The 27,592-nt window shown below is 40.9% G+C and overlaps 1 protein-coding gene across 6 annotated transcripts in view; it reads right to left on the minus strand.

The window, feature by feature from the left end:
• Positions 1–27,592, minus strand: part of unc80 (unc-80 homolog (C. elegans)) — a 333,697-nt gene that overhangs the window by 242,838 nt on the left and 63,267 nt on the right. For all 6 annotated transcript variants that reach the window (XM_076297160.1, XM_076297158.1, XM_076297161.1 and 3 more), the window contains exons 14-15: positions 26,075–26,209; positions 23,885–24,032 (exon numbers count right to left, since the gene is read on the minus strand). In XM_076297160.1, the coding sequence (XP_076153275.1) occupies positions 23,885–24,032; positions 26,075–26,209 (283 nt within the window). The remainder of the gene's footprint in view (positions 1–23,884; positions 24,033–26,074; positions 26,210–27,592) is intronic.

Raw genomic sequence — 27,592 nt, forward strand, 5'->3', positions numbered from 1 at the left:
ACGTTGTTGTTTAAACTATTGTTGCTTCTAGCCCACGTTACCTCCAGTTTCACTTGCTGCAGGGACACACACATTGCATGAGCGCTCATAGGCGTTGTATTTGAGTTATAGCCTACATGCTGGAAATCTTAGTTCTCAGATGTAGAACGCAAATGTGTCTTGACGCCTCCGTTTGTATCAAAATAAGATGTTCTAAACGGAACGTGATCGTATTTAAGAGATTAAGATCTCCAGTAGATGTAGCACTACGACACACATTGACAGTGAAATCAGATCAGACGTGTGAAGCACCGGGCATAACTTAATTTCGCAGGCTTCGTGGAACAGTAGGTTAATTGTTGAGGAGGCCCATAGTTTGAGAAAAGCTGCAGATCATAGACAGTGAAAGCATAATGCTCTGAGAACAGTAGCCAAAGGTCTTTCTGCACAAACAACAAGTGCCTTGGTGCGCGCACCCCCGCTTTCACTTTGACTCTCTGCATTTATACATTGCAGACATCCCAAGTCTCCCGGAAGTTCCGGGAGTCTCCCGTATATTGATAGCGGCTCCCTGACGCCCGCAAATTAGATAAAATCTCCCGGAATCTAGAGTGAGCGATCAAGAGCGAGCATTCAAGAGCGCGTGTGCATCTGAGTGTAGCGCGCACACGACGGGAGAGAGAGAGTGAGAGAGGGGTGGTGCGTGTGTGCCTGAGCGCATCCAAGAGAGAGAGAGCATCCTGATTGGCCTGTTTCGCTAAATCAACCAATCAGTTTTCAGTGTAGGCGGGCTTTAATTGATCTCTTTTCTCCCGAACTTAATTAATCAGTTCAGTGTATGAATAAGAGCATCATAGCAGAGTCAGTGCCTCAAAAAAAACGAAAATGTAGGCTACCCTTGTCTCATAAGAGTAAAAAATAATGATAGGCCTAGTATTGCACGCTGCCCTGTTTGTAACAGTGACTTTAGCATTGCCCATGCCAGGTGAAATGATTGCAAAAGACATGTTGAGGTGAGTTTAAGTGCCAATTAATGTGCATATTATTCAGGCCTATAGCCTAGATGGCTAGTTGCCAAGGCTACATGAAAACACCAAACTACCAAAATCTAAATATTTTATATCTATAGGCCTTCCTTATTTGGTGTAGGCCGACTGACCCAGCCAACATGTATATCTGGGGCCCACATGGGTTCTACATGGGCTACATGGGTACCAGGTGGGCATGGGCTAGAGGTGGGCATTTTTCAAGGGGCCCATATGGGTTAGCCAAGAGGGGCCCATGTGGGCTAACCCATGTGGGCTACCCATGTAGGTCCTGGTTGGGTAAATAGTGGGAAAGCATTTATATGGGCTTGGCATGGGCAACACAACTGGGTCCCAGGAGGGATTACCACTTGGGTTAGACATTGTCAAACCTGGTCTAACCCATGTGGGCTCCCAATATGAGTCCTACTATGGTCTGTAATGGGAATCCCATATATGGGCTCAGAATGGGCAACACATATGGGCCCCATTGGTATTTAATGTTTGGGTTAAATATGGGCAAACCGGGATAAACCCATGTGGGCTCCCCATGTTGGTGCCATGTGGGTCCTTAATGGGAAATCAACAATTGGGTTCAGGCTGGGCAACACATATGGAGCCCATTAGGGTTAACCACTCGGGTTGGATATGGGCAAACCTGGAAAAACCCATGTGGGCAATCCATATGGGTCCCAAATGGGTAATTAATGTGAAACCAATATATGGGCTCAGAATGGGCAACACATATGAAGCCAATTAGGGTAAACCACTCGGGTTGGATATAGGCCAACCTGGACAAACCCATGTGGGCAATAAATATGGGTCCTAGATGGGTAATTAATGTGAACCCAATATATGGTCTCAGAATGGGCAACACAAATGGGGCCCAGTTGTACTTAATGTTTGGGTTAGACATGGGCAAACTGGGATAAACCCATGTGGGCTCCCTATGTTGGTGTCATGTGGGTCATTAATGGGAAATCAACAATTGGGTTCAGACTGGGAAACACATATGGGGCCCATTAGGGTTAGCCACTCAGGTTGGATATGGGCAAACCTAGACAATATCATGTGGGCAGTTCATTTGGGCCCTACATGGGTAATTAATGTGAAACCAATATATGGTCTTAGAATGGGCAACACATATGGATCCCATTTGGGTAAACCACTCGGGTTGGATATGGGCCAACCTGGAGAAACCCACGTGGGCAATCCATATGGGTCCTAGATGGGTAATTAATGTGAAACCAATATATGGTCTCAGAATGGGCAACACAAATGGGGCCCAGTTGTACTTAATGTTTGGGTTAGACATGGGCAAACTGGGATAAACCCATGTGGGCTCCCTATATTGGTGTCATGTGGGTCATTAATGGGAAATCAACAATTGGGTTCAGACTGGGAAACACATATGGGGCCCATTAAGGTTAGCCACTCAGGTTGGATATGGGCAAACCTAGACAATATCACGTGGGCAGTTCATTTGGGCCCTACATGGGTAATTAATGTGAAACCAATATATGGTCTTAGAATGGGCAACACATATGGATCCCATTTGGGTAAACCACTCGGGTTGTATATGGGCCAACCTTGACAAACCCACGTGGGCAATCCATATGGGTCCTAGATTGGTTATTCATGTGAACCCAATATATGAGCTAAGAATGGGCAACACATATGGAACCCATTAGGGTAAACCACTTGGGTTGGATATAGGCCAACCTGGACAAACCCACATGGGCAATAAATATGGGTCCTAGATGTGTAACTCATGTGAACTCAATATATGGTCTCAGAATGGGCAACACAAATGGGGCCCAGTCGTATTTGATGCTTGGGTTAGACATGGGCAAACCTGGATAAACCCTTGTGGGCTTCCCACGTCGGTGCTGTGTGGGTTATTAATGGGAAATCAACAATTGTGTTCAGGCTGGGCAACACAAATGGGGCCCAGTTGTATTTAATGTTTGGGTTAGACATGGGCAAACTGGGATAAACCCATGTGGGCTCCCTAAGTTGATGTCATGTGGGTCATTAATGGGAAATCAACAATTGGGTTCAGACTGGGAAACACATATGGGGCCCATTAGGGTTAGCCACTCAGGTTGGATATGGGCAAACCTAGACAATATCACGTGGGCAGTTCATTTGGGCCCTACATGGGTAATTAATGTGAAACCAATATATGGTCTTAGAATGGGCAACACATATGGATCGATCCCATTCGGGTAAACCACTCGGGTTGGATATGGGCCAACCTGGAGAAACCCACGTGGGCAATCCATATGGGTCCTAGATGGGTAATTAATGTGAAACCAATATATGGTCTCAGAATGGGCAACACAAATGGGGCCCAGTTGTACTTAATGTTTGGGTTAGGCATGGGCAAACTGGGATAAACCCATGTGGGCTCCCTATGTTGGTGTCATGTGGGTCCTTAATGGGAAATCAACAATTGGGTTCAGGCTGGGCAACACATATGGAGCCCATTAGGGTTAACCACTCGGGTTGGATATGGGCAAACCTGGAAAAACCCATGTGGGCAATCCATATGGGTCCCAAATGGGTAATTAATATGAAACCAATATATGGACTCAGAATGGGGAACACAAATGGGGCCCATTAGTGTTTAATGCTTGGTTCCGACATGGGCAAACCTGGATAAACCCTTGTGGGCTTCCCATGTCGGTGCTGTGTGGGTTATTAATGGGAAATCAACAATTGGGTTCAGGCTGGGCAACACTTATGGGGCCCATTAGGGTTAACTGCCTGGTTCGATATGGGCAAAACCGAACAATATCACGTCGGCAGTTCATTTGGGTCCTACATATGTCATTAATGTGAAACCAATATATGGGCTCAGAATGGGCAACACATATGGGCCCATTGGTATGTAATGTTTGGGTAAGACATGGCAAACTGGGATAAACCTATGTGGGCTCCCTATGTTGGTGCCATGCAGGTCATTAATGGGAACTCAACAATTGGGTTCAGGCTGGGCAACACTTATGGGGCCCATTAGGGTTAACTGCCTGGTTCGATATGGGCAAAACCGGACAATATCACGTCGGCAGTTCATTTGGGTCCGACATGGTAATATATGGGCTCAGAATGGGTAACACATATGGAGCCCATGAGGGTTGGATTATCGCAAACCTGGACAAACCCACATGGTTAATCCATATAGGTCCTAAATGGATAATTAATATGAAACCAATATATATGGGCAAACCTGGACAAACCCACATCGGCAATTCATATGGGTCCCAAATGGGTAATTAATGTGAAACGAATATATGGGCTCAGAATGGGCAACACATATGGATCCCATTTGGGTAAACCACTCGGGTTGGATATGGGCAAACCTGGACAAACCCATGTGGGCAATAAATATGGGTCATACATGGGTAATTATTTTGAACCCAATATATGGTCTCAGAATGGGCAACACAAATGGGGCCCAGTTGTATTTAATGTTTGGGTTAGACATTGGCAAACTGGGATGAATCCATGTGGGCTCCCGATATGAGTCCCATCATGGTCTGTAATGGGAATCACATATATGGGCTCAGAAAGGGCAACACATATGGGCCCCATTGGTATTTAATGTTTAGGTTAGATATGGGCAAACCGGGATGAACCCATGTGGTCTCCCAATGTTGGTGCCATGTGGGTCATTAATGGGAAATCAACAATTGGGTTCAGGCTGGGAAACATATGGGGCCCATTAGTGTTCCATATGGGTCTCAAATGGGTAACTAATGTGAAACCAATATATGGGCTCAGAATGGGCAACACATATGGGGCCCATTTCTATTTATTGTTTGGGTTAGACATGGGCAAATTGGGATAAATCCATGTGGGCTTCCCATGTTGGTGCCATGTGGGTCATTAATGGGAAATCAACAATTGGGTTCAGACTGGGCAAAACATATGGGGCCCATTAGGGTTAGCCACTCGGGTTGGATATGGGCAAACCTGAACAAACCCACGTGGGCAATCCATATAGGTCCTAAACGGGTAATTAATGTGAAATGCATAGGCTCAGAATGGGCAACACTTATGAGGCCAATTTGAATTTACCACCCAAGTCGGACATGGGCAAACACTTTGATTCATTTCTGCTTGGTTGAGCCTCAGATAGAAAAAAAAAATTGGCCTAAATGCGTAGGTCATATGTGGGGCACATTGGGGCTTTCATTGAATGGGTCAGTACTTTACTTTTTTGAAAATCCAAGCATGGAGTATATGGGCAGAGTGATTTGGACTCCTTACAGGAAATAATTATATGAAGTTCCATTGACTTGAATAGGATTTTCCAGCCCTTTATGGTGAAAAATTCTTTAAATAATGAAGGCTGAAATCCGTTTTGTGTTGGAGTCCAGTTCGCCCTTTCAGGACTTATTTTCTGGATAATGACCGGAATTATGTCATTATCCCTTACTCAATACATGTAGTCAGCACAATGGGCCCATGTAGGTGTACCATTGTAGTTTAAAATGGGCATATACCCAGGCAAATTCATATGGATTGACTACAAGGGTGTTAAGTAGGACACAAATGGACAATAGTTCTGGCAATGAGCAATATGCAATGTTTAGCGTCATTGGGACAGGGTCTTTAAAAGAATTGCACAAAGGAGGCTAACTATGTAATGTAGACAAAATCTGAAGTGCGCAAAGTTTACATTGAGGTTGGCTATCTGATTTTACTGGCCAATGCAGATTTTTACCTGCATTTGGCCAGTTGTGGGTGCTAATTTTAATACTTTTTTAACCCTGCATAGTGCACACTCTACAAGCAAGGGCTGACTTAATATGTGAACTGAGGGTGCTGTACTGCCACTGCATTCTTTTGATGCTGGTCTATAAACATTCAATTCATTTCATGAAAAATCTGTTGTTCAGAGAGCAATTGCCTTTCCTACTTGTGGAATGGCCTTCCATTACATGTAAGGGAAAGCAGGCTCTGTAGAAATATTTTTAATCTAGACTTAAAACATTGTGCAGTTCAGAGATTGGGGGTGCTTCAAAGGGTCTCACAGCAAGCCACACAATATTTGACACCAGGTAGGCCTTGTGCACCTCTCCATTTCCCTCTTCAACCTTGGTCTACAGAGCACCAATACAGTGTGACCATAAATACCAACGAGTTAGACTTAAAATGGTTATATCATTGAATCAAACATTCAACTGTAGTAACAGCACCTAACGCTGGAGCAATTTGAACTGCTCATTATAGCACTGCCCTGGTCTAAAACAGTGGTTCTCAACCTTTTTTGCTCTGTGACCCAAATTTAAACATAGCCTACCACTTGTGACCCTAAGACAAAGGCTGAAAGCTAATCAGGCCTAAGGTTCAGGTTATTGACTCTTGCAACCATTTCAGAATTTCACACAACACAAATTTGAGTCCCGACCCAGAGGTTGAGAAACACTGGTCTAAAAAATGCTAATCAAAGAGGTCACATCGCAGTTAATGGAACACGCGGCCAACATCAAGACCTTACCTGGACCAAGCCCACCCTGTTAAAGGCCTGTCTTCCTACCCTCTGTTCAACATCATCAACTGGAAGTCTCTGTCCTGATACCCAGCTATCATACTCTCAGCGGACCCATCTACCACCTAATCTCCAACCTCCTCTTTCTTGAGTCTAAACCTGGAAAGAGCAGTGGCTGCCCAACTCCAGCACTACATGTCCAACCATGAGCTCCTTGAACCCGTCTAATCCAGTTTCAGAGCCCACCTGCTGTCATCAATATCACCATCAATGCCCTCATAGCTGATGACAAACACCATCCTCATCCTGTAGGGTTTAACAGTTTCCTATTTCTCTGGAGACAGGGCCTTCCAAAACAACCTATGTCACAACTGCCTCTCCATACCCGCTGTGTCCCCAAAGACCACTTAAACACATAGCCTATTATTATTATTATTAGCCTAAAACTACTACAACTAGCATATCTAAAAATGTAAAGTTGACCACTGATTCCATACTACATGCAGAATGCACAGAGTTCTAGCACATAGGCCTACATGTATAAACATATATTTTAGAAAATCTAGGTTTATAGTGTAATTAGCTTTATTTTTTATTTACTTTTCATTGACAAATGTACAGGCTGTTCACCTGTGGACTATCATAGTTATTTTATTCAATCATGTTTCGGGGTGGGCTCTGCTTTGAATGTCGACGTCACCCAACGTATCAGTTGACGTTATCAACGTTATCATAGTGATATGCGCGGGAGATTGACTTGTTCTACCTGGGCTCACTCCTCCTAACGTTCATCGTCGAAAGCTTCCATAGGTAAGTACAATTGTGATTCATTGATAAGTTGTGTAAAAAGTATTAGCTTATGTAGGCTACAACATTTTCGACTGTGTTCTGATAATTTTACACAATTTGCTATTATGAACTCTTGCTAGCCTTACTAGGTCTACTTCATGAGCTATTAAGGTAAGTCAATGGACATCACAGCTAGTGCTACTGAACACATTCTTTTTTATTTATTGGTTATTCTACAATAACCTCAAAGCCTGAAAAGTTTTGAGTTTAAATGGTAGCATAAGTATTTCGGATCTTGCATGATAATTTCTAACCTGAGGTTTTACAGCTGAGTTAGGGAAGGCAGCTAGCCTAGAAATCTAGATGCACCCTAGCGGCAGCAAATTACATTTAATGTGGGTCTGGCTCGTCAGGCTAGAAGGCAGCACTATTCATCAGATTAGATAGATGAGCTTCTAGGCTACTTGCTGCAACATTCTTCTTCTAAATAAAAATTGTATGTTTGGCAGAATTCACTCAAGAGCCTTCTAAATTGCATTTCGTTTCATGAGCCAGATTTAATTGAACTATGCATGCCCGTGCATGCCTGAAAGTAGGCTAGTGGAAGGCTAGCCAGAGAAATGGAGGTAACGAATGTTGTAGTCTTATCTGGCCCCCTTATGTTTTGATAGAGAGTTGGCGGGTCTAGCAGTAACCTTTAGGCAAGGCAGGCAGAGAAGATGCATTAGTCATGTACATGGAAATATTTGTACACACTTATGCACATTCCCTCACAGCACATTCAAGACTAAACGAAAAGCAAACGAAACTACACGATTTAAGCTTTCCAATGGCGCCTCTTGCTCGTCACTCTGATGAACGGTTGGCGATAAAATTTACTTTGAATTTACATGCAATTCAACCATTCACTATATCAGCCTACATTGCCGTTCTGCATCCATCTGCACACCAACAAATTATGTTGGACTAAACAGCAGACCTTATCAAATGCACATTAAAAAAACTTGCTCTGTAGGCTGCAATGGTGTTCTTGAATAAAGCTGTAGCCTAACAGGCTACATTCTACATGCAATGGTCCAGTTCAATTTATGAACTACTCATATTGAATATAAAACATATTTGCTAGGTTAGTTATCCCATCATTTTATAGGCCTATATATTATGATCCACGACTATACCCTAACCTAAATGTAATCATGTAAACACCTCTTGTCTGAATTTGGCCCAGACATAAAAAAATAACTTGTATTTTAGTTGTATTTAAACTTGTATTGTAGTTAAAACTGCTATTTTTATTCAAACCAAAAATCTTAAATACTTTCCCTACTATTGCCGAGTACACAATTATTCATGAAAGTGTACTTCTTAATGAAAAAAATAATGATTTTCTAGTTGATGATATAGCATGCAGTATTTGTTGAAAGAAAATTAATGTGCTGCTGACCTTCCATCTTTTGTTTCTTCTCCCCTTTCCTATAGGCTACTGTTTAATCTCCAGATCATACTGGAAAGCGTTTTTCTATCCCTCCCAAGTAAGTAAGTGTCAATTTCATTTAAGTAGCTATGTAGGATTGTCAGAGAATGTTCACATTCAAAACATTGGCAAGTGTTCCTTTTAATCGCTAGACAAGCCTCTCGTTGGTTGCCAGATTGAGATTTCAATGTGATAAGTCACCCTCAATACAGTATCTGATCTACATACAGTGCATACGGAAAGTATTCACAGCGCTACACTTTTTCCACATTTTGTTATGTTTCAGACTCATCTTAAAATTTATTAAATTATTTATTTTTTCTTATCAATCTACACACAATACTCCAACACCCCACCAAAAAGCTAGTGTTTGGAGTGTTTTGCAAATGTATAAAAAAATGAAAGACTGAAATATACCATTTACATAAGTATTCACCCCTTTTGTTATGACACTTTCCATCCTACTATCCTTGCATCCTACTTCTATCAATGGTCCTTGAGATGCTTCTACAACTTGATTTGAGTCCACCTATGCCTAAATTAATTCACTGGACATTATTAGGAGGCACACATCTCTTTATATACTGTAAGGTCTCACAGTTGATGGTGTATGTCAGAGTGAAAACCAAGCCACGAGGTCGAGAGAATTGTCCGTAGACCTGCGAGACAGGGTTGTGTAAAGACGCAGAAATTTTCTTGTACTCTTCCCCAGATCTGTGTCTTCATACAACCCTGTCTCACAGGTCTATGGACAATTCTCTCGACCTCGTGGCTTGGTTTTTACTCTGACATACACCATCAACTGTGAGACCTTATATAAAGAGATGTGTGTCTCTCCTATTAATGTCCAGTGAATTAATTTAGGCACAGGTAGACTCCAATCAAGTTGTAGAAGCATCTCAAGCAGGGGCGTAACTATCGGTAAGCAGGGTACGCGGTTGCTTACGGGCCCGGACCAATCAGGGGCCCGCATCACACTGGAAATACATGATTGACGGCCGGGCCCCCTATCGCAATAATAGTCACTCGCGACTGGGCCTTTCACTGTAAAACGGACATTGTTCAGAGCTTAACACAGCCCAGCATAGTCCATGTTAAGATTATCTTTGTTGGACCAAACCAGGTAATAAATAAACTTGTTTGAGTTTAGGAGCAATGCACCTCGCGTGCAAAAATGCAACATACGGTTAGCTGTCTAATATTGTTCACGTTAATGACATTGAAAAAATATGCTTCTTGCTACTAGGATACTCACCGTCTTTTCCTAACATAATTTGAATTTGAATTCTCAAAGTTTCATGTAGCTCACCTGTGACATCCATCACCTCTGCTCGGCGACTCACATCACTATTCCAGCTGATACATCGGACGCACCTACCTGCGCTCACACATAGCCTACTTTCGCTTTCGAATATCAAAATCACGTTATATATATATATATATTTTTTTTTTATTTTTTTTGGTAAGGGAGGCAGCTCAGTCAAAGAGGGCAGACGGGCAGTTCTATTATGCACTAGTGCTATGTTTGTGGCTAAATGAACGATTTGGCATAACATAATGACTTATCATTAATGCAATTTCATATAGTAGCCTAACCAGCAGTGTTTTTTCATGTGTTAGGCTATAGTGTGCCGTCACCAGCAGTGTTTTTTCATGTGTTGTGCGCCTTCACCAGTCCTTTTGTTTTTGTGGTGCACGTAGCCTACTCCTGATTTTGTCAGTTATCTCATCTCTTATATGCTGTCGGATCCTATCCTGTCCTATTCATGGTAGCCTACTCGTGGACATTGCGTTCTCACGTGCTGTAGAAGGGGGGCCCGCCTTGATAATCCTGCATATGGGCCCGGTGTTGGCTCGTTACGCCACTGATCTCAAGGACCATTGATAGAAGTAGGATGCACCAGAGCTCAATGGCAAGTGTCATAACAAAAGGTGTGAATACTTATGTAAATGGGATATTTCAGTTTTTTATGTTTTTATACATTTAAGAACTGTCAAGAATTTGCAAACACAGAAGGATTACATAGAGTGGCCAGGAGATGCAAGGGAACATGGATGTGTTTTCCATTTGAGGAACGTAGGCTAATCGATTGCGGACATGTACAGACAGCCACAGACACGGAGCATATAGTAGGCCTACTTTCACTTCTAGAGTTTTCACTTTCTAGAGCAGGGGTGGCCAACCTGCGGCTCGCGAGCCGCATGCGGCTCTTTGCCTCCTCTCATGCGGTTCGCGGCTGCTCAACTGATGTTCTCATTTCTCGTTGGATTTAGTTTTTTATTTTTTGAAATAGCCTATATTTCTGGTAAATGAAAATGCTTTTCATAAGTTGATAGTACTGGCAATAGTTAGGCTGCAATGTTTAAATTAAAATAATTTTATTGTCATGTTATGGATAGAAGTCTAGCCCATAAAGAAGCAGAAACGTTTGTTTCTTTAGCCAGGTGTAATGCTACTGTTGCAATCAGGAAAACCCTGATGCTAAGAGTAAATAGAAAGAGGAACACGGACATTGAAAAGGCGGATTAATCTTTTTTGTAGGCTAGCATAACCCTTCTGGTTGATATGTCAACATAACCAAAATAAAACCGTAAAAAAAACTGTTTAACACGTTAGTTTGGTACTTGGTATGCCAGACTTAACTGATGCATTAAAGCTTCAAACCTGAACATTTCCCAAAGGCACTGACCTTTGCAAGTACAAGGTAAAGGTATGATACATAGACGTCAGTCAAAGAAGCAGACACTCGACGGAACATTTGACGGTCACATTGGCATCTTATCAGTTGTTACATCAGAGCATTTCTGAGGAATTTGTGATGTGTGTCAAATGTCTTTGTTGCTTGCTACTCATTCCTGAAAACGATAATTTGTAGCATCTGCCAAGTGTTTCATTTTAAATGAAAAAGAAGAAGATTTAAAGTGTAGGCCTAAGTCGCTGTTGTGGTGTGGGCATCTTTTTTTGTTGTGCGGCTCTTTTGAGTTGTGTTGAAATTTTTTTGGGCTCTTCATGCTGGACTGGTTGTCCACCCCTGTTCTAGAGTGTGCATTCAGTACGTGAAAGATGCTTCATACCAAAATAGCGATCAAACATTATCAAATTTATCATGACATGTTGTCACAAACACTTATTCCTATTAGAAAATTAAAACCAAAATCATGTAAGTAAAGACTATGTTAAAGGGATATTCCACCATTTGGAGAATTACACTCATTTTCCACCTCCCCTTGAGTTAAACAATTGATTTTTACCTTTCTCAAGTTCATTCAGCCGTTCTCTGAGTATGTGGATACCACTTTTAGCTCCAGCCTAGCATAGATCATTGAATCGGATTAGACCATTAGCATCTCGCCTGCTAGCATCACGTTTAAAAGTTACTAAGATTTCCGGTAATTTTCCTATATAAAACGTGTCTCTTCTCAAGTTAGAACGTGTAATAAGACTAATTGAAAATGAAACGTGGCAATTTTCTAGGCTGATTTGACATGGAACTATACTCTCATTCAGGCGTAATAATTCAGTCACTAACCAATTTGTCTGCTGCAGCTCAACCTTGTTGCTAGAAGTTAGCCTACGGGAACTATTTTCAGGTGCTGCATGATATCATTGTGCTGCTGCGCCCATGGTGTTCCTTGATTATTACTGAGTGTAATTCCCTAAATGGTGGAATATCCCTTTAAGTGTTGTTCTCTCATTGATGCCTGTAATAAGGAAAATACGATTTTGGTTTGTAAAATGTATGCCCCCACCCCAAAACTCTAAATAAAAAAATGTCTTTGGACGACTTATTTGACCTTTTTCATGCAGAAAAAAAGACCCTGGATTCAATTTTCTGACTGTCAATAGCCCATGGAAAGCTAATTTGTCTCAGTAATACACCTCTTGAGGGGGGCAGGTTCGGCCTAAATGTTACAATGTATGAAGTTAAACATATTGTTCTTAAAACATGTTTATGATACTTGGCAGACCTATTATCAAAAGAGATGCACAAAATACAAAAAACAGATTAACATTAAATTATAATTATTATATTGTAATTGGGTCAATGATGTGACATGTATATTGTCTTGTCCAAGTATTTCTTTCAATTTCTTTGAAGCTATTTCAATCCACATGTGTAATGCCTCAATTTAATCTACAAAACCTGTGTAATTTAAACATATTTTCAGTACATTAATATAACCCCCAAAATACCAGGTGGTCCAACCAAAAAGTACTGATTACAAACAGTAAAAATATTGACTTTGAAGTGCGGCAACACTACATTGGCCCAACTGGCTCATGAACTAAATCATTTTGCAATTAGTAGTCAGTAGAAAGCATCTGAATTGAATTGATCTAATTCAATTTGATGGGCTTGTTGCTTTTTGAAATGCATCCTCAAAAAAATTAAACATGGAATTACGTGAAATGTATATTTGAGTATGTTGATTTCCTGTTTGATAATGACAAAGACTCATATCCAAGCATTTAATCTTAAATATAATTTTATTTTACAGAGGCCCTCAAGAAGAACCCCCTTACCAGCACTACAAATCAGAGGAGGCTGAACGGTCATTAGGCAAATGGTTTACTGGGGCAAGGGACAGGGGAGGGCTGAGGGCAGCCAGAGTGGCGAAGTGATTTAATTCAATTCAATTTAGGCATTGCTGTTTGTAACCAGTTGTTGTTGTTGTTCTCTGTGTTGATGTTGATGTTCTCTGTGTTGTAATTTATTACACGATTATTATTAAATGCAGAAAAAGCAAATTAGGCTGCTTTTTCTGCTGTTTGGTGGGACCTTAGAGCCATAGCCCCCTGGAAGTGACTAATATTATTTTCTAGTGAATTACAAATGGGTCTGGTTTTGGATTGGTATTTATAGTGTATGTTGTAAACATTGGGATTTTAATTATATTTTATTGTAAATGTTGGAGCCATATGACATTGAAGACGGGACCAAGATCTTGTATGCATTGCCCAGCTTTGCCCTACTTAATAACTATAATTTAGCATGCAGCCCATTTGGCCAATGTGTAGAACCTAGACAGAATATTAAGGTGGGGCATGGATGGGTCTGGCATTTATTGCCCAGTTTGGAGCCACATAAAACCCATTGTAATCCTGCCTGAAGCCTATGTGGACAAATGGCATGGGGCCACTATAGAACCTGCGATTCATCCCTCCTATACCCCATTATTTAAATCATGTAGTACCCATGTAGAACCCAGGTAGAATTTAAGGCTGGGGCCCCAGATGGGTCCATTGTTTGTTGCCCATTTGGTACCCACATAAAACCCAGTGTAATCCTGCATGGAACCCATGTGGGTAAATTACATGGGGCCACTTTGAAACCCGTGGACAATCCCACCAAAAACCCATATTTCAACCCATGTAGAACCCAGGTAGAATTTAAGGCTGGGTTCCAGAAGGGTCCAGCATATGTTGCCCAATTGGGACCCAAATAAAACCCAGCGTAATCCTGCATGGAACCCATGTGGGTAAATTACATGGGGCCACTTTGAAACCCGTGGACAATCCCACCAAAAACCCATATTTCAACCCATGTGGTACTCATGTAGAACCCAGGTAGAATTTAAGGCTGGGTTCCAGAAGGGTCCAGCATATGTTGCCCAGTTGTGACCCAAATAAAACCCAGTGTAATCCTGCATGGAGCCCATGTGGGCAAATTACATGGGGCCACTTTGGAACCCGCGGACAATCCCACAAAAAAACCCATATTTCAACCCATGAAGTACCCATGTAGAACCCAGGTAGAATTTAAGGCTGGGGCCCAGATGGGTCCAGCGTATGTTGCCCAGTTGGGACCCAAATAAAACCCAGTGTAATCCTGCATGGAGCCCATGTGGGCAAATGACATGGGGCCACTTTGGAAACCGCGGACAATCCCACAAAAAAACCCATATTTCAACCCATGAAGTACCCATGTAGAACCCAGGTAGAATTTAAGGCTGGGGCCCAGATGGGTCCAGCGTATGTTGCCCAGTTGGGACCCAAATAAAACCCAGTGTAATCCTGCATGGAGCCCATGTGGGCAAATGACATGGGGCCACTTTGGAACCCGCGGACAATCCCACAAAAAAAACCATATTTCAACCCATGAAGTACCCATGTAGAACCCAGGTAGAATTTAAGGCTGGGGCCCAGATGGGTCCAGCGTATGTTGCCCAGTTGGGACCCAAATAAAACCCAGTGTAATCCTGCATGGAGCCCATGTGGGCAAATGACATGGGGCCACTTTGGAAACCGCGGACAATCCCACAAAAAAACCCATATTTCAACCCAATGAAGTACCCATGTAGAACCCAGGTAGAATTTAAGGCTGGGGCCCAGATGGGTCCAGCGTATGTTGCCCAGTTGGGACCCAAATAAAACCCAGTGTAATCCTGCATGGAGCCCATGTGGGCAAATGACATGGGGCCACTTTGGAAACCGCGGACAATCCCACAAAAAAAACCATATTTCAACCCATGAGGTACCCATGTAGGACCCAGGTAGAATTTAAGGCTGGGTTCCAGAAGGGTCCAGCGTATGTTGCCCAGTTCGGACCCAAATAAAGCCCAGTGTAATCCTGCATGGAGCCCATGTGGGCAAATGACATGGGGCCACTTTGGAAACCGCGGACAATCCCACAAAAAAACCCATATTTCAACCCATGAGGTACCCATGTAGAACCCAGGTAGAATTTAAGGCTGGGTTCCAGAAGGGTCCAGCATATGTTGCCCAGTTGGGACCCAAATAAAACCCAGTGTAATCCTGCATGGAGCCCATGTGGGCAAATGACATGGGGCCACTTTGGAAACCGCGGACAATCCCACAAAAAAACCCATATTTCAATCCATGAGGTACCCATGTAGGACCCAGGTAGAATTTAAGGCTGGGTTCCAGAAGGGTCCAGCGTATGTTGCCCAGTTGGGACCCAAATAAAACCCAGTGTAATCCTGCATGGAGCCCATGTGGGCAAATGACATGGGGCCACTTTGGAAACCGCGGACAATCCCACAAAAAAACCCATATTTCAACCCATGAGGTACCCATGTAGGACCCAGGTAGAATTTAAGGCTGGGTTCCAGAAGGGTCCAGCGTATGTTGCCCAGTTGGGACCCAAATAAAACCCAGTGTAATCCTGCATGGAGCCCATGTGGGCAAATGACATGGGGCCACTTTGGAAACCGCGGACAATCCCACAAAAAAACCCATATTTCAACCCATGAGGTACCCATGTAGGACCCAGGTAGAATTTAAGGCTGGGTTCCAGAAGGGTCCAGTGCATGTTGCCCAGTTGGGACCCAAATAAAACCCAGTGTAATCCTGCATGGAGCCCATGTGGGCAAATGACATGGGGCCACTATGGAACCCGCGGACAATCCCATATTGGACCCATATTGGCAACACATATGGTACCCACATGGGCCCCATATACAAATGTTGGCTGGGTGACTAGGCTAAAGTTTTTTTTTTTTTTTTTTTTTGGGGGGGGGGGTCGTGATACCTCCCTGAAATGACTTTTTGCAGGTTGGGATGTCTGACATTGTGACAAAAACTGTCAGTCAGTGAATTTTGGTTTACTAAATTAGCATAATGCAGTAGCCTAACAATTATCATTTCAATTCTATCTGAAATCTGCTCACTGCAGTCGACTAATGCCGACCCAAGTAGCAGCACCTTGAAAGATGCACACTTTGAATTTGATCAGAGCGGCTCTGGTTCTTCACTGGCTAACTTGATGTGATTGGCTGGACGACCATTCAATCAATCAAATCAAATCAAATCAACAGACCTATGTGTGTCTCTGTGTGTGCGTTATGGTAGATACGGTTCCAACTCTTTACGGGAGCGTTTATTTCCATATTTTACTTTCATTTTAATCTGACAAAAAGTGTGGGGGATAGAATCGTGTTCCAGCAAAAGTGTGTACGTTATAACACCCACATCCCCCACGCTTGCTACGCGCCTGTAAATATGACTTGACTTGACACACACACACACACATTTGTTTATGTTCATGCTGTTAGTTTGTCTATGGTTTCTGATACATTCGTATTGCAAAGACATTTTGGTTTTTAACCCTTAAACAGGCAAGAGTAAAAAAAATAGTAGTAAAAAATCATTTTATGTTACATTCTGTCTCATTTGCACCTAAGGAAAACATTTCCACACTCATTTTTGAAATATTTTGGATTTTATGAGTTGTATCTCCTGGGATACGTTGCCCTATTAAGGTATAAAAATAATCAAATTGGTGAACTTTTCCATTTCTCATTTGATACATATAACAGATAAAATCTTGCTTTCCTTCATCATTTATGTCAAAAATAATATGAAATCCATTTAAAAAAATTGTATTTATATCAAATTCTACTATATATTATGGAGATGACATCTCATCGGATGCTCTGAATTTACAGGCTTTTTGCCGTTGACAGGTGCTTAAACTTTTTCGCAGAAGTACACACAAAGTTATTAAATGAGATAACTTGGCAATTTGTCAGTATTTGTGTAAATTCATTTGGCTTTTCTTTTTGATTTACCAAAATGGCAGCAAAATATAGCCCGTACATACTCAAACAGTGTTATGCTATGTGTATAACAAGGGAACTTTGCAGGGAGCCATCCATACCAAGACCTTAACAGTCAATGCCCACTCAGGTTTCGGAAGTAACAATCTAATTCACATTCTCCTTTGAGAACTGGTTTAAAGTCATAAATAACCATCCAATGTAGACTTAAAACGTATTGTATACAGTCTAAGGTTAAAATCAGCTATGGCATAATCAAGCGATTATATATACTCATATAGAACCTCACAGGTCTATGTGTGGCCATCCAGTGGAAACTGTTTGCTTACCTTGTGGAAAGTGGAAATGGCTTAATGTAAACTGTGGAGTAAGTCATCTTGTCTTACAGTCAAAAATAAGTGTGTTAAACTATCATTAGGTTGGCAAACTTTGGAAAATGCATTATTCGCAATAGCTGATCATGGTATTAGTAGTTCCTTCGATTGGAAATTAAATTAATACATATTGTATACATATGTATAATATAATGTATTTTTGTTGTTTTTCTATTAGTTTTTGTTTTGCACAAAATTAAATGTTGCACGATCACGATTCACACCATAGCTGGTCAGCCTAAGGCCAGGCCTAAAACACTTTATACAGATTTTTCCAGACATCAAATGGGGAAATTAATGGGGAACTTACATCCAGTACCTGACCCCTTAGGGAGGTAGGTGGTGACTGTTCTATAAGGGACTGCTAAATTCCTTAGCTTTTTTAGGCATTTGTTCCATCGCCTCTTCTTCCTCCTCCTCCTCAGCAGAACTATTCACAGTCTCTAGTTCTAACTCCCAATTCTACCTGATTATCCTCATCCTCATCACTAGTGCCTATGCCTGAAGAGTGTTCAAGGATCTCCTCTATCACGCTCATTCGCTCGCTCTTCTATTCACCTTTCGGTTGCCATAAAATGAGCTAACTGTGATACCCTGAAGGGCAATATATGGTTGTACTGTCATAATGTACATACCTGTACATGATAACATCTCTTTTTGCAGTGTATATTAGCATATCTTCCTGTTTGAAACTACATTTTCAATACTACACAGAATTCCCATTGACCAAATTTTATACCCTAATCTGGCAACGTATCTTGGGGGATACATACATTTCAACGTTGCTAAACTAACTCCACAAACCCAGTTAGGCTTTTTTTTCTTTATCAATATATTTAGACAATAGTCATAATCAGTTATATGAGTTAATATGATTGATTTATTGAAAATAACTATGATTTATATGTAATTGCTCACCACTTGGTTAGCATGTGCACTACCACTGGCGGCCATTTTGACTACATAATGACAAACAACCTGAACCAAGTCATGTGACCTACAGACTGATAACAGACAGGACTTTTGATAAATCATAACTTGATTTGGAATTTCTTTTAGAAATGCCCCCCAGAGGATGTTAAAAAGTATGTATCTCCTGGTGCACGTTGCCTGTTTAAAGTAATATTGTTCATCAGTGCATCAGTGCTGCAGTAAAATAACATTTCTTAAGAAAAATACTACTAGTTTGATGCTGTTTATCTTATTTATAAATAATGCACCAGCACTTTTGAGCCACATTTATTAACAATGATATGCATAATATAAGGTTGGTAAAAACAGCCTTCATTGCTTTGGAAAAGGAAGCATGTAATGACATGAGGTTTGCTAGACATTTTCTGTTTGCAATTAAAAGTGAATTATGAGCCTGGTAGCCACCTAGCCTGTCTGAGTGGAATGCGTTTCAATTGGCATATCATGTGCTTCATGTAAATGCTTAGTTTAAGGGAAACAAATTATTGAAGACTTCAAGACTCACCAATTCCATAACACAAAGGCAAAGGCCACTCTTTATATTCTTGTCCATTTTCCATATCACAGTGAGTGCAGCCTGTTAAAGTAGGCAACCCTCTCACAGTTTATAAATGGGAACCGGATAACTCCGACATCTCCTCTAATCTTGTCTTTGTTGTCTTCATGATTTCCTTTAAAAAGTTTCTTTTATCAAAAAGGATCTCTCTCTCTCTCTCTCTCTCTCTCTCTCTCTCTCTCTCTCTCTCTCTCTCTCTCTCTCTCTCTCTCTCTCTCTCTCTCTCTCTCTCTCTCTCTCTCTCTCTCTCTCTCTCTCTCTCTCTCTCTCTCTCTCTCTCTCTCTCTCTCTCTCTCTCTCTCTCTCTCTCTCTCTCTCTCTCTCTCTCTCTCTCTCTCCATGACAAATATGTCTTTGCATTGCCAAAGCAGGACATCAAACAATACAATACAGAACATACGATAGATAAGACATTTATATATAAACGTGTGTGTGCTAAAAATGGTAGGTATTTTTCATATGTATTAGTGTGTATAGTGCCTAATCACTGTCCCTCGCTCTATGGCATTCAGTGACATATTTAGCAGCAAGAACTGCTGTCTGTCCTTGCTGTCCAAGTAAGACAGGCAGTACTTCCTGTTCTCCCAGGTTTCGGAACTCCAGGATTAGGTTGGTAAATTTATCGAAGTAGGTATCTGTAATAAATTTATATTTCTTACATTGAAGAAGAAAGTGCACCTCCGTCTCAACCTCACCTGTCGTACAGTGACCACAGACTCTTTGCTCTCTTGGCAACCATGACTTTCTTAGTCTGCCTTTTTCTATGGCTAGGCTGTGGTCACTGAGTCTGTATTTGGTCAGGATGTGTCTCTGCTTTATATCTCTGACAGTAGAGATATTCTTCTAATTCATATTTAGATTTTATGGACCGATAACATTCTAGTTTGTTTTGTTTTTTGTTTCATTATGCCAATGTTCCAAATATTTTTCTTTAGATTTCTGGATAATCTGGTTGAGATTTAGTCTAAAAGCAGAGCTTGGCTGAGAGAGTGTATTAGTATTTGTTAGAGGGGGATTACTTAGTCTCAGCAAAGGCTGACTCAGAGGACACTTGTCGGGGTTCAGATCTTGAGTTTTTGCTGCGATGAAATGCAGTGTGTCTCTGGGACTTGTTTGGAGATGCATCCAGAATTTAAGTGCTCTCTTTTGTATGTTGATGGCCAATGGGAATCTGCTTAATTCTGCCCTACATGCATTGGTTGGTGTTTTCTGGTTTTAAAATCAATCGACAGAATTCTGCATGTAGGGATTCTATACGATGCTTGTCCCATCTAGTGTAGCTATGCACACTGAGTGGACCCCATACCTCACTTCCATATAGCGCAATAGGCTGGATAACACAGTCGTATATTTTGCACCAAACTTTAATTGGTATGTTTATGTTCCAGAAGTTTCTTTTTATTGCATATAGCGCTCTGCGAGCCTTTTCTTTTAGAGCATTCACTGCCATGCTAAAGCTCCCCGATGCAGTTATGATCAAGCTGAGGTAAGTGTACTGCATCGTGTGATCTAGGGCGGTGCTGCCTAGATTGAAAGGGTATCTGTGCTCCTGACATCTGGGCTTCTTTTGGAATATCATAATGTTTGTCTGTTTTAGATTTACTGTCAGGGCCCAGTGCTGACAGTATTTCTCTAGCAGGTCCAGGTGCTGCTGTAGTCCCTGTGCGGTGGGAGATATCAGCACCAGGTCGTCTGCATAGAGGAGGAATTTAATTTATTTTTCTTTTAGGGTAAGGCCAGGAGCTGTAGACTGTTCCAACTGCACCGCTAACTCATTGATGTAAATATTGAACAGTATTCTGTAATTTTGTCACCAATTTTCATAGCATATCTGTTTTCAGAGTAGATTTCCTTAAATAATTGGTAAACTTTACCCCCTGCACCACTTTGTAAAAGTTTATAAAATAGTCCTTCATGCCAGATTGAAAAGCAAATATTTTTCCTTTTTGTGTTTGGTTTACATGTTTAGTTATTAGGGTGTGTAGGGTGTGGTCCGTAGTGCAGTAATTTGGAAGAAATCCAATTTGACTTTTGCTGAGGACATTGTGCTCCCCTTAAGGAAGGTTACTATTCTTTCGTTGATGATGCTGCTGAACACCTTCCCCAGACTACTGTTCACACAGATGCCTCTAAAATTATTGGGGTCCAATTTATCTCCACTTTTGTAGATGGGTGTAATGTACCCTTGGCTCCAGATGTCAGGAAAACAGCCAGAAGTTAAAGTGAGATTGAACAATTTGAGTATAGCCCTTTGCAGTTCAGGGGTGCTGTGTTTAAGCATTTCTTCTCTAATGTGATCAGGGCCGCAGGATTTTTTTGTTTTGAGTTTTTTAATTTTGGATTCAAGTTCGAATTGTGTAATTGGGAAGTCAAGGGGGTTTTGGTTGTCTTTAATTGTCTTTTCAAGGGATTGTAATTTTTCCATGTTTTTTTTTCATAATTCGAATGTAGATCTTGAGGTAGGATGTCTGTATAGAAATTTTCAAAGTGCTTTTTCCAGATTTCACCATTTTGAATCGGTAAATTCTGTGGTTTTGTTTTGCTCAAACCATTCCACATCTCCCAAAATTGATTATTTTGTATAGATGCTTCGATTTTGCTGAGAGTTGTGTTGGTGTCATTCTGTTTTTTCTTTCTCAGCAACATTTTATAGTGTTTAAGAGTTTTGTGGTAGTTTTTTCTAAGATTTGTATTTTCAGGCTGGTGGTGCTTTTGATTGGAAATATGCCTCAATCTAGTCCTGAGTTGTTTACATTCCTTGTCAAACCATTTTTCTTCAGTTTTGTTCTTTGATAATTTTTTGTTAGACTTCTTCATGCCAGCTACATTTGCTGCTTTCAGAAATATTTTGTTTAGTTCTTTTGTGGCTTCATTAACACCAGTTTTGGTAATCTCAAAACATTTTGAGTTGTAGGATCTAATGCATTGTTTTAGTTCTGAAGAATTTAGAGCTTTTAAAAAGTTATCTGGGCTGTCCTGAGTCCATCTATACAGTATGTCCCATTGAGACGGAATAGCTTGCTGGACTCGGTTTTGGGCTGCTGTATGATTTTGAGAAAGATGTTAGTCTGGTTATGATCCAATAGTGGAGTTTACCGCCTGACAGTGAATGCTCTGAAGGAGTTGGGGTCCATGTCAGTGATTGCATAGTCAACTACACTAGCTCCAAGAGCTGAATAATACGTGAACCTCCCTAAAGAGTCCCCTCTGATCCTGCCATTAAGCATATACAGCCCTAAGGCTCGACAGAGATGCACTAACTCTTTACCATTTTTATTGACAGTACGGTCAAGGCTGTTTCTCTAGGGTAAGTTTGGTGTAAAATAAAGGTTGTTTTGAGGTACCATTGTAGAGGTAAATGTAGTAGCAGTACTGTAAATGATAAAATAGTAGTAATAAGTATTGTAAATGAAGATACAATTGTTTAAATTCATACTGTATATGGTAATAGGGTACTGTAAATTATAAAACAGTAGTAAATAAGTATCGCAAATGAGAAAACAGTAATAGGATAACTACTGTAAATGAATACAGTAATGGTACTATAAGTACTATTACAGTAAATTACTGGCATCCTGCTTACTGGCATCCTGCAAGTTACTGTAAAATCTACAATAGTCTTCTTACAGTGTTTATCTTTGTGTGTGTGTGTGTGCGTGTAACAACGGTTTTCTCTTACACACACTACTATACTCTCTCATGCACACATGTAAACGAAGTATAGTATCTTGAGTATAATGATCCGTACATGCGTAGTGTACATTCACTAACATATATTAATTTATTTTATGGGCCCCCCATGAATGGAATTCCACTAAACTTGGCATGCATTCAGAGGTTGTCATAATGATCCTGCACTTCAAATTCGTGCAATTTTGAATGTCAGCCAAAGATATCTATGATTATAACACCTCGTTTTTTTTTTTTTTTCATTTTTAACTAGGTGGCACTATACCTCAAATGAGTGGATATGGGATGGGTTGACATGGCCCCTTGAGACCAACAATGAAAAAGAAAGGGTCATCCTTGGCCCTACAGTTCTCAAGATTTTCATAGAAATCTGTGTCCGCTGTCCGGTCTGCCCTCCTGTTGGGGGGTCCGGTGCGGCGGGTGGGCGACGGATCAAAACCGATAGTTCTATGTCATCGTGCAGCCCGGTCTCTCAGTGAAAGAAAAAAAAACATTCTGGAAGAAAAGAAACTCTCTAATCCTATATTCGCTAGTGCGGTGGCCATAATAATGCAATAAACTACAAATCCCTTACTTTGTAGTTTTCTATTTTGACTATTGAATCTCTAGCCAAAATCAAATGCAAGATAAATGATGAGAAGACAAGGAAGAGGAAGCACCGAGTTAACAATGGTCACTGTCAATGTCAAATGGTTATTGGCATTGGGGGCTATGTAATACCATCAGTTTTGAATGTTATTTTTTGGAAAGTGTCTTCTTAGGCAGCTTCACACTGACACGATTTTTTCAAAAAGCGAGTCTTTCAAAGTAGTGAGTGTTAACAACATGCTAACAACAAATTGATTGTGTACATGTTGTTGCTATGATACATTATATTTAGCTAAATTGCTAGCTATCAAGCTTAGCCTTCAATGACAATACCAATTTTGATCTACAATTGCCACTGCATGTGTGTGTCATATTTTTCACTTTTTTACCCATGTGGCTAGTGTAGCAGTTACTTACTGTCAGTGATGGGTTCCATGCAGAATCCCAGAAGTGCATGAAGAAAGTCCACAACATTGTTGAGTGAGTCTTTGTTGACATACTCCCTCATTGTCTGACGGAACTGAACCTTATCCATCTTGTATAAGGTAGTAAGGCAACTTTGGGCCTAACAAACAGGATAACAGACACATTCACACGCCACAGTTATCATCACACTTTTGTGTGTCTTCAAAAACATATCACACATTATGCCAATAATTTGGCATAGAGAAAATGCTGATATCACCCATGGGGGTTATATTTGACTGTGATAAGTTAAATTTACAGCTGTGGGTGTTTCATTAAAAGGTGTGAACAACCCCTAAACAATCCCACCACCCACCCCCTGAAAGAATTGTGAATCAGCATTATACCTGTGCATGTACTTTTCTTATGCTTATTTGTGCTTTTGTACCCATGTGTATCTCTTGTGCAGTGCATCCTTAGGGTTATAATTGAATGATTAGAATTCAACAGGAGACTTTCCAGACACCTTTGTTTATTCCCAGGTGTGATTCTTTGTCTGTATAGGTGAGCAGGGATGGGGGGCTTTCACACCTCCCATTGTCACATAAGGCTGCTAGCATTTGCCCAAATGCAAGTCGGGGTCCTCTTAATTAACGACTGTCTAGGTGTATCAGCCCTCTGAGTCAGAAGTGGGGGTAATGCCCCCCTTTGTTTGTAATTTACTTAAGTTTAGGATTTCTCTTGTATAGTTAGAGATACAGGTGAATCTTTTAGGTGAAGCTCGAGTCTCTCCTTAATTGCGCATCATTGAAAGAATAAAGCCTGTTTCCTGATTGACCATCATCCTGATTGAATTTCCAGATAACTGTGGTACTAGGAAAATTATCCCCCCCCCCCCCCAAAAAAAAAAAGTCAGTTGGAATTTAATCTAATTCATTTGGAATGCCTCTTCTTTCATATAACACCAACAACTAAAAATCTATATTTTCAATGGTTTTTCAAGTAATCCGCCTGTATCTCAAAATTAGAATGTGCGATCTTTGACTCATTTTGCCAGATCGGTTCACATATGGTCACCGTTATCACAACTTTGAGGGCTCAATTCCAATTTTTTTTAACCATGAGGATTTTACTTTGCAACATCTGGGGTCAATGGATCTTCTGACCATTCAATTTCCGTTTCAAAAATTCAAATTGATAAACAAAAAACAAAGGATTATTTGATTTTCATTTTAAAATACAAAGTTGGGAACGTGAATCAAGTCATTTTTTGTCAATTCTATAGGAAACAGGGAGCCAGTGCAGTTCAGCTAACACAGGGGTGATGTGTTCTCTCTTCTCAGTCTTAGTTAAAAGTCTAGTTAAAAAGGGCCGCTGTTTCTCATGTGGAAATAAGCTGTCTGAGTAACTTTCCTGATATGGGGCTTGAAGCTTAACTCCGCATCTAAGATGACATCTAGGCTTGTTACTTTTGGTTTGACCTGGTGTGCCGGGTTCCCAAGATTACTAAGTTTGGCTTTGGTCCAACCAAAAGTACCTGTTTTGTCATCATTTAGCTTTTTTTGGCTCATCCATTGGAGGTTAAGCATGTTATTACGGAGCAAAAGCCATCTGGGTTAGTTGGCTCCACAGAAATATACAATTGGGTATCATCTGCATAGCTGTGGAAGTTTACATTATGCTGACTTATGATGTTTCCTAACAGAAGTATATATATAGAGAAAAGAACAGGGGACCAAGGCATCTCCCCTGGGCCACACTGAAAGGCAAGTCATGTTTTACAGCAATTACAGCAATTTTGCATTTAAAGCTCTTTGAGCTGTTTTAGCTATATTGTTGTAATGTGCATTAGTAAAATGGGAGAGGATGTAAGGCTTGGAGTGTACAATCAATTGCTGAGTAGGGGATGGCACAAACTTTGGTGGCATGCTTTTTTTTCTTTGCATATTGATGGTTATAGTTATGGTTATGATTTATGGTATTTTGCAGACCCTTTTGCGGCAGTCTTCTCATGTACTGCTATGCTGTACATCTAGTTTGTGATGAATAATTGTACAACTGTATATAACTGTATATACAGTTATACATCAGGCTTGTTGGAAGGAAGAAAGATTATGTATGATAGAGAGAATAAATGTAAGTTCAGAACATTTAATTACACTTTTGTGTAATTGATTAGTGAGTATGAATGTGACGTTTAACCTGCATCCGCAGCCGGTCTCCAGACAGGCCTCGATGACCCTCTCCACAGCCATAGGCACAGCCAAGTGATTTCACTATCTTGATCAGCATAGTAAGTGCCAACCTATGCGGGCTTAAAGATGAGGTCTCTTCCTCCTGTATGTGTGTGTGTGTGTGTGTGTGTGTGTGTTCAAGTTTGTGTGTTTTTAGGTGTGCGTATGTGAGGTTATAAGACGGAGAAAAGAGTCACACAGTTAGAATCAAACTTTTAACATCCTTTTGTGGGTATCATATCTGCCATCATATCATATAAAATCATCCCTGCTAGGTATGTCATAAAACACATTTGGCCATTACACTTTGCGACTAGCCTGGGTTTTCCCATGCTGCCTTGTGCGCGATTTTATTCACGCTGCTAGGCAGCCTGGATTCCATGGACTTCGCTTTCTCCTCAACGAAGGAACCAATCACAGAACGGAGGGGAGGGGGGCAGCAAGACGATTATGACACACCGAAGCGGTTAGGAGCTACGTACAGACGCATTTGATAGACATTCGTAGCGCCTAATAACCGTCTCTGGGCATTCGTAAACCACGTTTCAAATACGAGAAAATTAACATGTAGTTCCCAGACCCCATCTCAATGAGATGAGGTCTGACGTTAGCCAGGCTACTTTGCAACTTTAACTGGTCAGAATGTTGTTTGTTGCTTGATAATTTGCCTGATTTGTCATATTAAGGACCATGTTAAGGACCCAGCACGAACAGAAATGTATGAGGATCGGTTAAATAAACTTACCACAAGCTAGTGGCTAGCAAATCTTACTTTACTGTGGATGGCGTCAAAGCAACATTAGCGTCAACCACCTACAAATAGTGTGACAGGTTTGTTAGTTTGGCCAACAAAACCAAAATGTATTATCTTACGTAGTGTTTTTGTGAGTGGAATAAAGAAAAAAGGGTAACACTTTACTTGACAGTTTCGACATAAGAGAGACATGACACGGTCATGAACATATGACACTGTCATGACACATGAACCCTAACCCTAATCCTAATCCTAACTCTAACCCTAAACCTAACCCTAGTAGTAACCCTTGTCGATACTGTCAAGTAAAGTGTAACCAAAAAAACTTCATCACAATCATCCACATAAGTGATGAAAAAACATATGACCTGACCACATTCGTCAGTGATTCAATATGGGCGCAACCTGCATACCTGATGTCTTGATGTCTCTTTTACTGTCTATGGTTAAAATCAGACCCTCGATATGATCAGACATTAAAATTTCCCAAGAGTCCTATGGGGAGATTCCATAGGGCATTTTACAAAACGCATGAGCATACCTTGGCAAATAATGGTCCAAAGCACTCATTTTTTATTTTATATTGATCTACTTTTGCACACAGCTTCAACACAAGACCTGGTGCTAGGGCTCAGTTGTGTTTCTAAGTCATTTCAAGTGACCTAGAGGGCTGAAATGTGGTCAGTTCAGAGATACGGCAGAAATATAAAACAGTATTCTAGCCTCTGCACC

This window comes from Alosa pseudoharengus, unplaced genomic scaffold (assembly GCF_046254945.1).
Source record: "Alosa pseudoharengus isolate Yale_2024_CS ecotype anadromous, Long Island Sound unplaced genomic scaffold, YU_APseudo_1.1 YU_APseudo_1.1_scf_20, whole genome shotgun sequence".
Taxonomy (NCBI): Eukaryota; Metazoa; Chordata; class Actinopteri; order Clupeiformes; family Clupeidae; genus Alosa; species Alosa pseudoharengus.